The sequence below is a fragment of the Scomber japonicus genome, chromosome 7, assembly GCF_027409825.1.
Source record: "Scomber japonicus isolate fScoJap1 chromosome 7, fScoJap1.pri, whole genome shotgun sequence".
Taxonomy (NCBI): domain Eukaryota; kingdom Metazoa; phylum Chordata; class Actinopteri; order Scombriformes; family Scombridae; genus Scomber; species Scomber japonicus.
The window spans coordinates 31616648-31632998 of record NC_070584.1 but is presented as its reverse complement, the minus strand read 5'-3'; the positions used below and the strand labels follow the sequence as shown (position 1 = coordinate 31632998).

At 42.8% G+C, this 16351-nt stretch overlaps 1 protein-coding gene across 1 annotated transcript in view; it reads right to left on the bottom strand.

Annotated features, from left to right (window-relative positions):
- Positions 1–16351, bottom strand: part of zc3h3 (zinc finger CCCH-type containing 3) — a 48364-nt gene that overhangs the window by 7045 nt on the left and 24968 nt on the right. Inside the window, exons 4-7 of the mRNA XM_053323052.1 lie at positions 12549–12627; positions 11421–11576; positions 10105–10174; positions 7221–7352 (exon numbers count right to left, since the gene is read on the bottom strand). Of these exons, the coding sequence (XP_053179027.1) occupies positions 7221–7352; positions 10105–10174; positions 11421–11576; positions 12549–12627 (437 nt within the window). The remainder of the gene's footprint in view (positions 1–7220; positions 7353–10104; positions 10175–11420; positions 11577–12548; positions 12628–16351) is intronic.

The window sequence follows — 16351 nt, the reverse complement described above, 5'->3', positions numbered from 1 at the left end:
AAGGAAGGAACGAAGGAACGAGGGAGGGAGGGAGGGAGGGAAAGGAGGAAGGAAGGAAGGAAGGAAGCGAGGAAGGAAGTGAGGTAAGAAGTATGGAAGGAGGAGGGTGCAAAGAAAGAGGGAAGGAGGAGAAGAACGAAGGAAAAATTAAAGAAAGAGAGAAGAAGGAAGGAGAGGAGGAAGGGAGGGAGGAAGGAAGGAAGGAAGGAAGGAAGGAAGGAAGGAAGGAAGGAAGGAAGGAAGGAAAGAAGGAACAGTCAAAAAAGAGATGGGGTCAACTAAATAAACTACATTTTCTGTTTAGTCTATATATTGTCAGAAAATAGAGAAAAATATCCAGCGGTGGATTTTACCATGAGGCAAAGTCCCCCAACTAATAGGTGCAATAAACAGATTTAGATTTATTATGAAGTTTCGATATTAAACATATAAACTTTTGTTACTATTCTAACTCATTATGCTCCGAAATGACTCAAAAAAGACTCCCAAAGTACTTTAAAATACATTATTATCAATTTAAGACCCTCCTTCTCTTTCACATTACAGATGAATGGACTATTCCATCACTGGAGGAGGAGCTGCAAACCTCTCCATCAGTCGTAAAGGACGCAGAAACTCTTTGAGGTAATTTGAAATCCAAAACAGACTCATCACAGTTTGCATTTCAAAATAAAAGAAGAAAGAGGTAAAAGTAAAGAAATCATTGTAAATCTCAGGAAGGTAATCTGCTCTTTAGTTGCCGTAAAACACACACATCCTGTCACATGGACTCAGTTATCAGATGATAGGAGCACCAACCACCATCAGAATAAGTAAATGATGATTTTAGGGTAAGTACACAGGTTTAAGTGTAATCCCTTATTAATCCCTAATAATAACCATGCAGCCCACTGTCATGTGATGTGCAACAGCTTGGAAATGTGACATACAACTTCTGCACACCTAAATATATGATTAATGCATAATATATTATAAACTTTAAAACAATAATAATAATAAAATAATTTATTTATGGAGCACTTTTCAAAAAAACGAGTTGCAAATTGCCTTATGAGGCAGTGATATACACAAATCATCAAATAAAACTGTGTTATAAAAGAGAAGAAATAAAAACAACATGATGAGTAGACACCAGTTCAATGTAGGAAAAAGAAGAAGAATATACAAACTGAATTTAAAGGAGATAAAAGCAATTCAAGTAAGATTAAAGGACTTATTCAGCCGACCTGATATATACAGTACAGAGATAAAGAATCATAACTAGGGCTGTCAGTGTTAACGCGTTAATCGCGATTAGATTAATGCAATCCATAACGCGTTAATTTTTTTTTTAATCGCATTTTAATGTTGCAAGCCTTTTTGTCCCTTCTACTCCCCCGTAGACGGCTCCTCTAGCTGTAGCGCTATGCTTTGAAGTGGCCTCCTGCAGTAAACCTACCGCGCTGATGGAAAGTAAGAGAGCTACTGGACTTTTGAACGGCTTGTTTAACTTTAAAACACTTCCAGACGCTTCAGTTGACAAGTCAAAAGTAAAATGCAACCTGTGTCAAACGGAGTTTAACTACCACCGGAGTACGTGGAGTTTGAGTTAGCACCTCCACCGCTAAACACCCAGGTGCAGCCAAGCGAGCCTCAGCTCCACCAAAGGACCATTTTGGAGTGTGGGAGTCGCAGCAGAGCCGTGATTGATTCCCAGTTAAGACACTCTGGTAAGAAATGCTTTACATTATGGGCTTAAAACTGCCTTCAAATGTAAAATAAGATTTTAAACATGCAATTCAAAACGCGATTAATCGCGATTAACTACTCGATTAAAAAATTAATCGTTTGACAGCCCTAATCATAATGTTTACGAAATAAAAACGAAACCTCTGAAAATGTGTGGTTGCTCACAGTTAGAGTCGTAGTCTGGAGAAGAGTATAAAAAGAAGGAGGACAGAAGTTACAGCTGAAGCACTTTACCGGCGTGAGGAACAGAAAGTGTCGCAGAAATTGACTATAAAAGCTCAACAACTCCCCAAAGCTCCATACATCCTCATTTTCATAAAAAGACAGAAAGAGAGAGAGAGAGGAGAGAGAGAGAGAGAGAGAGGAAGAAAAAAGAGAGAGCTGGGGGAAATGGGAGGAAAAAAGTTAAAGTGGACAGAACATCTTTATCCTCACACCAAGTTAACAATTTTCCACTTGATTTAAGGAATGCTGGGAAGTCTCTGGGGCCTATTAGAGAGCTCTCTGCTGGGCCAAAACCAGGAGGAGTCAGCACATTTAAAAAGAGACTGAGAGAAGGAGCAAAAGAGGCAAGAAAGAGAGAGAGGGAGGGAGAGGGAGGAGGGGGAGTATGAGATGGAGAAGACAGTAAAATAAAAAAGAGGAACATCCACATGCATTGACATCTCGGGCATTAAGCCGACACTCTCGTCTGGAGGAACTTGCAATGAGTGGAATTGAAACAATAAAGGAGCCCGATTAGTGGGTGATATTAAAGGGAATCAATTATGCTCATTTCCAGCTGTATATTTTTTTATTATTTTATTCTGGCACTTTACTAAAGTAGTTTAGTATGATTCACGCTTCAAATAACTCCTTATTTATCTTATTCTGGCACTTTATGCAGCTCCTCAGTTCAGCTTCTGTCACTAATAGGCAGTTTTACACCACACATTTCCTGCTTTTGCTGCTTCAAATTAAAAGCTTTTAAATGACTAAATAATGGGAGACTTTTATTCTGAAAAAGTCAAAACAAGACAAGCTCATCCAGAGTATAAAAGTAGGTGCTAACTGTCAAGCTCCCAATGCAGGTATACACACTATTGAATCTACCTGCATTGGGACTTTACAGACTTTTATTGTGAAGAATCTACAGGAAATGACACATCTCTCCTTCTTTCCTCCGTCCTTCCTTCTTTCCTTTCCTCCCTTTCTTCCTCCCTCCTTCTCTCTTTCTTTCCTTCCTCCCTTCCCTCTGTCCTTCTTTCCTTCATTGCTCCCTTCCTCTTTTCCTTCCTCCCTCCTTTCCTCCTTCCCTTCCTTCCCTCCTTCCTCTTCCTTCCTCACCCCCTCCTTTCATTCCTTCTTCCTCCCTTCCTTCCTCCATCCCTCCTTTCCTTCCTTCCTTCCTCCTTCCTTCTCTCTTTCTTTCCTTCCTCCCTTCCCTTTGTCCTTCTTTCCTTCATTGCTCCCTTCCTCTTTTCCTTCGTCCCTCCCTTCCTCCTTCCCTTCCTTCCCTCCTTCCTTCATCCCTCCCTTCCTCCTTCCCTTCCTTCCTCACCCCCTCCTTTCCTTCCTTCCTTCCTCCTTTCCTTCCTTCCTTCCTCCCTCCTTTCCTTCCTTCTTCCTCCCTTCCTTCCTTGACTCGAGGACAACAGGAGGGTTTAAAAAGTGATAAAGTGATGCATTTTGATTAAGACCTTCTCCATATTGACTATATCCTCTGTCAGTGCTTCCTGGCCCTGAGATGTACTTGTAAGAAAACTTTATATATTCTGCTTTTTTGCCTTCTGTCAGACAGACGACTTTAAAATGAATAAAAAGATAAAGAGTGACTGAGGTGTAGCTTAAACACACCTGATCACACACAGAGCAAGACACCTGATGGCTGGCCCGGAGTTCAGATTATCTTTATAAAAGGGAGAAATCAGCCTTGGTCTCAGACACAGATTCAATATGCTGAAAAAGACCAAACGGCTGTCTGACTACAACCAGACTGGAGCGACTTACAGCTTGGTATGTCTGTGTCTGGGCTTTTGAGAGAGAAGATGAGACCGAGCTGCCAGATTTGAGGTCATAAAAAAACAGAAAGCTAGAAATAAATAACAGCTAATGACTGACGCTGTTGAGAGAAGACTGGCGGAGGACAATTAGGAAGGAGCAGACGAAAAAAAAGACAAAGCTAGGTGGAGGCAGGATGGTGGCAAAGAGGAGGAGGAGGAGGAGGATGGAGGAGGAGGATGGAGGTGAGGAGCAGACTTAACCCCTGAGCTGCTGGAGTGTCTGCCTGCCTGGCCCATAGTGCCATCCTCAGCAGTTTTCCCATCTATAATTACTGCCTGCTATCCATCATAGAGCCGCCAGAGCCTCACAGCGCAGCGCTCCATAAACACACACACACACACACACACACACACACACACACACACACACACACACACACACACACACACACACACACAGGGGGGAAAATCACAGACCTAAGCACTTCAGCTAATAGAATAAATATTAATATCCCTTTTGTTTTCTATATCCTCATTTCCCCCATGCACTATTTAAATGAGGTCTGACAGTGTGAAAAAGCATCTGTTTCACACCCGACTCTCAAAAACAAGCAGAGAGAGAAAAGAGAAGAGAGAAGAAGAGGAAGAAGTAGAAGGAGAAGAAGAAGAAGAAGAAGAAGCAGAAGGGGAGGAGGAGGAGGAGGAGGAGGAGAGGGGGCAAAGGGAGGCAAAAACACAAGGAGGGGAGAGTGTGTTTGAGGTGGATGTAGGGGCAGTGTGTGTGTGTGTGTGTGTGTGTGTGTGTGTGTGTGTGTGTGTGGAGGGAGGAGGAGGAGGAGGGGGGGGGGGGGGGGCGACGACTTGGGAGTCATATGTAGGTGGCTCTCTGTTACCCATCAGGCCCTCAATGTGTCACTCAGACACTACAGTTATGCCATTATGGACCACCACCCCCTGCAGCTGTTCCTGCCCGTGTGTCACTGTGTGTGTGTGTGTGTGTGTGTGTGTGTGTGTGTGTGTGTGTGTGTGTGTGTGTGTGTGTGTGTGTGTGTGTGTGTGTGTGTGTGTGTGTGAGAGGGGGACAGATTGGTTACCAAACTACTTGTTTACCTAAGCCTCAGTTTAGCTTCAATGGGACTGTGTACATGTTGTACAGTCTTATTTTATTCTGTTATTCTGGTGCCTACATTACCCACAATGCACCTGGACTTAATTCACTTTACTGCACAGATTCAGGCTCTTTAAAAGTCACTTATCCTGTCTCACTGTGGATAAAAGCATCTGCCAAGTGACTAAATATAAATGTGAAATACTAATATTTTATTCTTTTTTATAAATTAATTTCTTCTTTTTAATTCTTTTATTTGTTTTTCTCTATTTTTTTTAGTTTCTTCTTCTTTGAATTGCTTTTATTGATTGTGTTTTCATTTATTATTCTGTATGGTTTTATTATTGTAATTGTCTTTGATTCTGTAAAGCATCTTTGAGTATTATTAAAAGCGCTCTATAAATAAAATGTACTATTATTATATTATCATTATTATAATTATTATTATTATAATTGTTGTAATTATAATAATAATGCAGTTAACATAGCCTCCAGCACTACAGAGTCCCTCACCTCTTTCTTACTCCACACCCCAAAGATTTTTTAAATTTTCACACGTGTAGTCTCCAGGCCCAGCTGACGCCGATGCAAATGACATCACTTGTGAGAAATTTATCAAGATTTCATACAGCAGCTCCCTCTGGAGACATTAAAAGGATTTATACTACACACACACACACACACACACACACACACACACACACACACACACACACACACACACACACACACACACACACACACACACACAAAAACAGACAGTGATAAAGTGGGATTGCTGTTAAACTGGTGGAGTTCCCCTTTCATCAAAGTGTGTAAAAACAAAGATTTACTGAAGTTAAACTAATATTAAGTAAAAACAGCAACATACTGATTTCTATCTTCCTGTTGAGACCGACAGAGTGACATAGATTAATCCTGAACTGGTCATATCAACAGGTTCCTCTGCAGCAGCCTGAGTTTGACTTGGTTCAGATAAGTTATCTCAATTAGGAATGGAAACTAAATTTAATAAAACTGATTTTAATTTCACTGATTTCCTGAGTGACAGTGAGACAGAGGTTGTGTCCAAAATCCTTATTTACTGTATAGTGCACTACATTAACCCTCTGAGTGTCCCAATGCTGACTGTGTAAATAAATCCACTATATTTTCCCCTTTAATATTCCACAATGGTAAAAAAAAAAAAAAGTACTGTCCATAGCATGTACACTACTTTCTGCTAACAATCCCACAATGCAACACTCCACATTTTAAAGATGTGAAAACTAAAATCACGTGACTCAACTCTCATCTAGCTGATGTTAGTGTCCGAAATCTTGATTTGCTGCGGACTATTGAGAGTTTATTATATAGGGAGTAGTTAATGAGAGAGTGAGAGAGTGAGAGAGAGAGTTCAGGAGAATGCATGAGACTACAAACAAGAAGAATAAAGGTGAAAGTGAAACCTTTGTCTTCAGATGTCTTTTTTTTGTGGTTTAGGAGTAAAGTGGAACTACACTGCAGGCTGAAACTCTCCTGACATCGACAAACTGAACTCGTGACTCGGTTCAAATGTGGCTTCAGAGGATGAGGAAGCCTCATTGTTGGTCAAGACTCAAGAAAAGTTTAATTCATTTTTTCCCATCGTAGCTCCTGAACCTCTAATTCTTCCTTAGTCTGACGCATTTCAACCATTTAGATTTGAATTGTGGAGCTAGGCTTCACAAACTGTGTTTCAAGATTTCTGTGTTCAGGATTTAGTGATTAGCATAAACCCGGCCCTGCTGCTGTAGAGGTATGAATACATTCAGCACACACTACTACTACTACAGTCTACAGTTAGCCAGTTAGCTGAGTTAGCCACCGAGTTAGCTGCGGAGCTAGCAGCCGAGCTAGCCGGCGAGTTAGCCACCGAGCAAGCAGCCGAGTTAGCCGCCGAGCTAGCCGCCGAGTTAGCAGCAGAAAGCTCTCAGTCCTAGTGTCCATGTTTCTGGTAGAGGTGGTGACTTTGACTGACAAGTGACACTTGGTAGGGGGCGGGGCTTCAGCGGACTCGGCGGCCACGCCCACAGCGTTTGGGAGCAGAGAAAGAGGCTGATTTTTGAAGCCTAATTTCATATATTTGGCGATTTTTTTAATCATTCAAATTTGGCAGGGTGGTTAACAACACACTTTTCTGTGGTATGTCAAACTCAGAACACATATTTATTCTGACTTTACACAGACTTTAACTTTGAAGTACGACATCCAGATTTTGATGAACCACAGTTGCATCAATGTAAAGATTATAATATAAAAAAACTGGACATATTGGCTCTTAATTATTCCCTCTAGAAAAACAATAAAATGAGACGTTTGGAGCAGTTTAGTCGTACCTCCCTCAGACTGAATGTGTGTGTCGTGTGTGTGTGAGTGCTTACCTTCTCTCCTTCGGGACAGTAGCCTTTAACAAAGTCCTCACACACTTCAGCCTTGTGGGAGACGTAGACGTGACTGTAGGGACAGTCACTGTTGTTACAGATTCCCTTCAGGAAGTACGAGCACACTGGCATCTGCATGGTGGAGAAAAGTCAGAAACAGAAATGTAAGTCGTCATCTTAACTACAGGATAAAAAGAGGAACGATGAAACCTTTTAACCCTCCTGTTGTCCTTGAGTCAAGGAAGGAAGGGAGGGAGGAAGAAGGAAAGGAGGGAGGAAGGAGGGAGGGAGGAAGGAGGGAGGAAGGAAAGGAGGAAGGAAGGAAGGAGGGGGGAAGGAAAGGAGGAAGGAAGGAGGGAGGGAGGGAGGAAGGAAGGAAAGGAGGGAGGAAAGAAAGAGAGGAAGGAAGAAGGAAGGAGGGAGGAAAGGAGGGAGGAAGGAAGAAGGAAGAAGGTAGGAAAGGAGGGAGGAAGGAAGAAGGAAGGAGGGAGGAAGGAAAGGAGGGAGGAAAGAAAGAGAGAAGGAGGGAAGGAAGGAAAGGAGGGAGGAAGGAGGGAAGGAAGAAGGAAGGAAAGGAGGGAGGGAGGAAAGAAGGAAGGAAGTCCCTAGTGAATAAAATAAATATAAAAAAAATACAAGTAGTAAAGAGCAGCAGGGAGAGGAGCAGCAGGAGCATAATATTAATATAATTCTTTGAACTCGTCATGCTCCCCTGTTCTACGTAACACAGGTGTGACTATAAACGGTTGATTATCCAGAAATAAAAGTTAGCTTCCTTAAGGATTAATCACACATTTACCTGAGACATACGAGAGACTTGTTCTTATTATTATCTTTTATGCATTTTATTTTGTAATTCATGCCTACTCTCTTTTAAGATCATTTCCTCTTTAGTTTGAACATAGACAGAGGAAAGAGCAGCAGGGAGAGGAGCGGCAGCAGGAGCAGGAGCAAGAGGAGCAAAGGGTGATGAGGAATGAGATTACGTGAGATTATATACATACACACACACACACACACACACACACACACACACACACACACACACACACGAGTAAACAGTCGTGCGGTTTTAAAAACCAAACCACAGTCATGTACGCTTCAGACGTTGTACCCCCGTGTGCCAAGTGATCTGTCACCCTGAGCAGCTAAATGACCGTAATTGCAGTTGACAGCAGCAGAATGAGAGTGAATGTGTGTCTTGACAGCATGTGTGCAGGGTGTGTGTGTGTGTGTGTGTGAGATGTGCCTGGTTTAAATATAACTTTAAAGGAGGGGGGAGCAGGGAGGGTGGGGGGGGGGGGGGGTTTGGTGGAGAAAGATGGGAGGTCGGGGGCGGAGTGTGTGAGAGGCACTCCACCTCGTTTGGGATGGGATCAGTTCTACCTAATTAACTGCTACAGAAATATTTATCCAGGCTGCAGCTCGTCCAGCTCTCATGATGTGTTTATGTGCTTTGGATGTGTGCACAGACTGGGCCAGTGGGCATGGGGGGGGGGGGGGTGATGCCAGGGGAGTAGGCTGAGGGGTGTCTGGTTTCGAAGTATTTGTGGTAGTGGAGGACGAAGGAGGAGGAGGGGGGTGGGGGTGTGGGTGCAAGGTTCGGGCTCGCCTATTCACGCTAACACCCGGATCTCTCTGCCACACACACATTCTCCAGGAGACCTCCATATAGTTCTGTTTAAGGGGGTACAACATGAAATAAGAGCGGGAGTATCCTGTGGAGGAGGAGGAGGAGGGGGGTGAAGGGGGGGTGGAGGGGTGGGGGGGTTGGGCAGGTGGAGAGGTGGCATTACAAACAGACAGCTGGGCTCTCAGCACTTACAGGCAGCAGCAGTGTGACAACCAACACACAGGTGCAGAGGCATTGTGTGTGTGTGTGTGTGTGTGTGTGTGTGTGTGTGTGTGTGTGTGTGTGTGTGTGTGTGTGTGTGTGTGTGTGTGTAGAGGGTGAGGCAGTATGACACCTGTTGTAGAGTTGTTTGTCTCAAGGAAAAGAAAATAGAAGACAGGAAAAGAAACAAAAAAAACTTTCCCTTTTTTGAGCGTCTGCACTTTCACCCCAAACACACCAGAGAGTTTCTCACCAACTTTGTCGAGACGTCCAACTCACACACACAAGATGATGAAACCTTTACTAACGTGTGCATTCAACCACCAGGTGACGCTGTCATATGACTACACGTCCTAAAAAGTTCATCTTCAGTGTTATTTAACGTAAAGGGTTAAATCAGGGGGGTCAAACATGTGGCCCGCCGAGAAGTCCAATCCGGCCGGTTAAACTATTAAAAGTGAACAATTTGAATGGTAGGCTTCATGATAACCTTTAAACATGTGCAAACGTGCTAAATTAAGTGAATTCATTTTAGCGACTCTGCCTGCAGCTGAGGGAGTTATTGAAGCCTCATAACTCAATAAAGTGTGTATGTACAGGTGTTTTATTACCTGAGTGTAAAAGCAAGAACAAAAAATGAGCTAAACTCAAAAAGATTTGAAAATAAACAACTTTCCACACAATCACCTGAACGGCAGAGAAGAGGAAGGAGACTTAACCTGCTGGTCTATACTGTACATCGACCCCCCCCCGGTGCCCCTCCCCGCAATCCAATCACAGGCTCGAACCTTAACGCCTACCCATCAGCCCCTCTGCCTGAACCCCGTCAGGTCAAGTCTTGCTTTCTCCTTCCTGTGTCATGGAAACAGGAGCGGTGCCAAGAACTTAAATCCGATCCGTCATGACTGTACCCAATAATGTGTCATCGTATCCGTCCACACTGTCCCCAACCCCGGCCTGAGCAATGTAAACCCATAAAACACCATGTAGTCCAACGTCTCCGCCATGTGTGTGTGTGTGTTACCTTCTCTGTGTGTGCGTGTGTGTTACCTTCTCCTTCGCCACCTTATGTGAGAATGGGCAAGTCCCGTCCGCCTGTTTGCACGTCCCACGAAGAAACCTGCAGAAAGAAAAGAAAGAAACAACAGATGAGGATGAGGGGTAGAAGTTAATAAAAGGAGAGAACAGGAAGTAGCAGACTCAGAGACATCAGCACGTTAAATAAAGAGAAACATAAAATGATGTTTATTACAGTCAGACAGACATGCACGAGGCTAGTGGCTGCACTTTAAACTTCATGTTGTCCTCCCGGGTCAAATTGACCCCATCTGTTTTGACTGTTCATTCATTCCTTCCTTCTTTCCTTCCTTCCTTCCTTCCTTTCCCCCTCCCTTCACTCCCTCCACCTCTCTTTCTTTCCTCCCCCTACCTTCCTCCCTTCTTTCCTTCCCTCCTCCCTTCTTTCTTCTGTCCTTCTTTCCTTCCTTCCTCTTTTCCTTTCTCCCTCCCTCCCTCCTTCCTTCTTTCCTCTGTCCTTCTTCCCTCCTTCTCTCTTTCTTTCCTCGCCCCCCAAAGAAGGACACAGGAAAGAAGGAAGGGATCCTTCTTTCCTCTGTCCTTCTTTCCTCCCTTCCTCTTTTCCTTTCTCCCTTCCTCCCTCCTTCCTTCTTTCCTTCCTCCCTTCCTTTCCTCCCCCCTACCTTCCTTCTTTCCTCTGTCCTTCTTTCATTCCTTCCTCCCTTCTTTCCTCCTACCTTCCTTCCTTCCTTCCTCTCTCCCTCTCTCCTTCTCTTTCTTTCCTCCCCCTACCTTCCTTTCTTCCTTCCTTCCTTCCTCCCTCCTTTCCTTCCTTCTTCCTCCCTCCTACCTTCCTCCTTTCCTCCCTTCCTTTCTTCCTTACTTCCTTCCTCCCTCCTTTCCTTCCTTCTTTCCTCTCTCCCTCCCTCCTTTTCTCTTTCTTTCCTCCCTTCCTTCCCTCTCTCCCTCCCTCCCTCCCTCCCTTCCTCCCTTCCTTCCTTCCTTCCCCCCTCCTTCCTTCCGCCCTCCTTTCCTTCTTCCTCCCTTCCTCCCTTGACTCGAGGACAACAGGAGGGTTAAATACTTACATTACATTTTTCTTACCTCACTAAATGTTGTGTGTTTTTATGTTGAAATGCATCTCTTGAGTGTTACAGCTCATTTCGTTCTATTCTCATACAATGACAATAAAGGCTTTCTTGGAAGTTATCCAACTGTGAATCATCTAAAATTACATGTACAGAAAAATGAAAGATTAAAATATCGTACTGTATTATAAAAATAGAAGAAGAACACCAAGTTTTCTGCTCTGCTCTCAAACTTGATGTTTTCTCCCATGTTTTAGTTACCTGGTGCAAACTGCCACCTTATCGGGGTCGTGGATGTAGGGACAGCTGTTGCCACGGTTACACTTGCCAAAGCGGTTGTAGTACATGCAGTACTGCCTCGGCTGCTTCTTCTGACGAGCGTGTCTGATGATGGCGAGGCTCCGCTGGACCGCACGGCTTATTTCAGAAAACAGACAAACCACAAGAATCCACACATGAATAATCAGCAGCTTGTGGTGAGTAAAGAGAGTAAAACTATACCAAGGATTAGTGTTTCGTATCAACTCTGAGAGGGTAAAAGGTATTCATCATATGCTAATTTTAATTTAGAAAGATTACTTCTAGCTTTACAAGCTGTAGTTGACAGTGATGAAAGGCAGCTAATGTTGGGGGAGAGAGAGAGAGAGAGAGAGGGGGGGGGGGGGTGAGTGAGTGAGTGAGTGAGTGAGAGGGTGAGTGAGAGAGAGAATGAGTGAGTGAGAGAAAGAGAGAGTGTGTGAGAGAGTGAGTGAGTGAGTGAGTAAGAGAGAGAGAAAGAGAGAGAGAGAGAGAGAGAGAGAGAGAGAGAGAGAGTGTGAGTGAGTGAGTGAGTGAGAGAGAGAGAGCGAGAGAGAGAGAGAGGGCGAGAGAGAGAGTGAATGAGAGATTGAGTGAGAGAGTGAGTGAGTGAGAGAAAGAGAGAGAGTGAATGAGAGAGTGAGTGAGAGAGTGAGTGAGTGAGAGAAAGAGAGAGAGTGAGTGAGAGAGAGAGAGAAAAAGAGAGAGTGAGTGAGAGAGAGAGAAAGAGAGAGAGAGAGAGTGTGAGTGAGTGAGTGAGTGAGTGAGTGAGAGAGAGAGAGCGAGAGAGAGAGAGAGGGCGAGAGAGAGAGTGAATGAGAGATTGAGTGAGAGAGTGAGTGAGTGAGAGAAAGAGAGAGAGTGAGAGAGAGAGTGAGAGAGAGTGAGTGAGTGAGTGAGGAGGATCAAATGAAACAGTCTTGGCTGGGTTTGATTTCATCATGGTGGTGTTGTGTGAGGAGTAGAGCAGCAGCAGGATCGCTCATTTTATAACTGTTGTTAATTTTAAAAAGTTTGAAAAGTTTGAAAAGTTTGAAAAGTTAGCTACATGTGCAGAAATGTTCACAGTGTTCGTGTTTGAGTGAGCGATACCTGGCCAGATGACGGGTGCTGAAGGGCCGGTTCAAAGCAGCAGACGTAGGTGAGACGTGAGACAAGCTGAAACTTCGTCCTGATTTGGGAGGAAACAAAAAGACAAAAAACTATTTATATGCATCATTTGCTGTCTTAAAACAACAATGAGGAGCCTAAATGAACATTACAGCTGTTTTTCCTGCTGTAATCATCCCTCCTGTTCATACTGACCGTTACATGATCCCTTCATAATGCACTTATAATGTAAAATCCTCCTTCTGTGCCAAAAAAAATTGTTTAAAAGTTGATCTGAAGCTAATATGAAGCTTCAGCGTCCAAATGAGTCAAATCTTCATCCTTTATGTTATAACATTACAGTGTTTTTAGGACCAAAGTTCCTCTTTTTGTTACTATACTTCCACCACAGAGAAACAGGGAAACACTAAAGGCTCATTTATGCTCAATGTAAGTATGAAAATGATTCCGTCTGTTTCAAACGATGTTAGCGTCACTGCTCACATACTTCCATGCGTCCTTTACGTTGGCATGGATGTTAACCAATACATCCACCAGGGGGCAGCACAGAGTCAAAAGTTTATGACAACAACAAACTCAAAAACAAACATGGCGACTGTGGAGGAGATATTGATAATGTTCCTCTTGCATAAAAGACAAAAACGATGTTTAAAGTTTCTAACCAACTCGTAAAACCTTTCCTCAAAAAGTTCCTCCATTGTTATTTCTTCTTCGTGTCTCACTAGAGCTACGTATCGAGTAGTGACAAACACTGCCCCCACATGGTTTCCGGTGGTACTGCTCCGTTTGGTCCGTATCCGTAAGCTTTATGGAAACGTGCAGAAATACGGACGAAATGAACGCAGAGCACGGACAGAAGGCTCCGTCTGTATCCAGATCTGAATTTAACGTTGAGCATAAATGGGCCTTTACCCTCCTATTGTCCTCGGGTCAAATTTGACCGATTTTAAAATGGCTTTTCATTATATTTGGGAGGACAACGGGTGAGATTATGTGCTGCCATTTAAATATTTGAAATGGTTTCAAACTCGTATCCTGACAAAACTTAAAAGTAAGTAAAGTAAAATGCCAGTTAAATAAAGATTTGAGTCAAAAAAAGGTTAACTGTAATTACATTTTTGTCCAACTGGCTCGATGTCTCTAACTTTCTGTTCTGTTTCAGCTGTTAATAGTGAAGTTAAACTTTGGGGGAAAACAAGTGTAGGGAATCTGATGCTAAAAAGATTGTAAATGTGTCAGATATCACTTGATATGACTAACTCACACTGATGAAGCTCAATATATAAACTCTCTTTTGAATGCATATATATATAAAGAGGACTGTAGATTTTGTCCTCCATCACTTTACATTGAAAGCACATTTAACCCTCCTGTTGTGCTCCCGGGTCAAATTGACCCATCTGTTTTGACTCTTCCTTCCTTCCCTCCTTCCTTCCTTCCCTTCTTTCCTCCCTCCCTCCTTTCCTTCCTCCTTTCCCCCTCCTTTCTTCCTTCCTTCCTTCCTCCCTCCTTCCTACCTTCTTTCCTTCCTCCGTCCTTCCTTCCTCCCTTCCTTCTCTCCTCTGTCCTTCTTTCCTTCCTTCCTCCCACCCTCCTACCTTATTTCCTCCCACCCTCCTACCTTCCTTCTTTACTTACTTCTTTCCTCCGTCCTTCCTTCCTTCCTTCCTTATTTCCTTTCCTCCCTTCCTTCCTTCCTCCATCCCCCTTTCTTCCTTCCCTCCTTCCTCCTTCCCTCCCTCCCTCCCTCCTTTCCTTATTTCCTTGACTCGAACACAACAGGAGGGTTAAAGGAGATCTTTTAAAAGTCAGTATGAACAGACACACTTCTACAGTAAGTTAAATAAAGTGACGTAAAGATGAACTCGTCACACTTTCACAGCCTCCGACGCAGCTGCTGAATAAACTGACAGTGTTGACAGTGTGCAGCAGCTTATCTCTGATTAATGGACTGACTTCATAAAAAGAGAATAACCAATAGTTGCTCCTTGTGCTGATTAGCGTGTAACGGACCGATATCTCTCCTCATGGAAAGGAATGCACCACATGTTGAGCTATGAAGAGAAGAATATGGAGAATTTAAGGTATGTTTGAGGACGTTTGCAGGAGCCTCAAAACTCATCAGCAGCTGTTTCTCACTTTTAGATACATTACACCAGGGGGGTCAAGGAAGGAAGGAAGGAAGGAAGGAAGGAAGGAAGGAAGGAAGGCAGGAAGGACATACAGATGGAAGGAAGGAAGGAAGGAAGAGAAGACAGGATGGAAAGATGGAAGGAAGGAAGTAAGGAAAGATTGAAGGAAGGAAGGACAGATGGAAGTAAGGAAGAAAGGAAAGACAGATGGAAGGAAGGAAGAAAAGATGGAAGGAAGAAAGGGAGGATCGAAGGAAGGGAGGAAGGAAGGAAAGATGCAAGAAAGGAAGGAAGATGAGAGAAGACAGTAAGGAAAGATGAAAGAAAGGAAGGAAGGAAGGAAGGAAGGAAGGAAGGAAGGAAGGAAGGAAAGATTGAAGGAAGGAAGAGAAGACAGGATGAAAAGATGGAAGGAAGAAAGGGAGGATCGAAGGAAGGGAGGAAGGAAGGAAAGATGCAAGAAAGAAAGGAAGGAAGGAAGGAAGGAAGGAAAGATTGAAGGAAGGAAGGGAGGAAGGAAGGAAGACAGGAAGGACAGATGGAAGGAAGAGAAGACAGGAAGGAAGGAAGGAAGGAAGGAAAGAAAGATTGAAGGAAGAAAGGGTGGAAGGAAAGATTGAAGGAAGGAAGACAGGAAGGAAAGTGCGCCGGATTGGACTCCTCAGCGGGCCGGTTTTGGCCCACAGGCCGCATGTTTGACACCCCTGCATTACACTTTCACACACACACATGTTTTACTTAGTAATGATGATATAGATATATGGGTCCATGTGGTTTAGTTTAAATTGAAAGGGTTAAAATGTGAAAATAAACGTATGAATAACTTGCACACATTCTTTTTTTGTGGACCCAGCATCACATTTCTGCTTTTAATCCATTTAGAGAGAATATATTAGAGGATTATGGTAAAAATGTCTAAGTGGTGTAACCATAAAAACTTTGTACCAAATAATTGAACGTTGCTTAAAAACAGTAAATAGTCAATAAAACACCATATCAACTAGTTTGGCATGATCTTACATTATAACTTTTATATTAAATAAAGCTAATGGAATACTATTGTTCTAAATATTACATTTAATCTGGGTAACCATGGAGACCAGGAACCTGACTGCTTTCTTTCTCTTCTTCCTCCTTTTTATTTCTCTTTTTTCTTCCTCCTTTTTCTTTCTTTCTTTCATCTTTTCTTTCTCTTCTCCCGCCTTTTTTTCTTTCTTCCTCCTACATATTTCTTTCTCTTCTTCCTCTTTTTTATTTCTCTTTTTCTTCCTTTCTTTCTTCCTTTCTTTCATATTTTCTGTCGCTTCTTCTTCCTTTCTTTTCTCTTCTTCCCCCCTTTTTCTTTCTTCCTCCTACACATTTATTTCTCTTTTTCTTAGTCCTTTTTCTTCCTTTCTTCCTTTCTTTCTTTCTTTCTTTTAAATTCTATTTAATATTTATCATTCTTTTGTGGTTACACCATTTGACATTTTCAGGAGCATTCAGTCTTACTTTTGGTTAAAAAAATGGTACAAATGTCATTTCAATGATATAAAACCAATATACAAAAATACAAAATTACTATACTAAACTATTTTTAAGATATTTCTGAGTTGCTCATCTTCCCAACTCTTATTTATCACTGACCCTCAGATTTGGTGAAGGAAGAGAAGA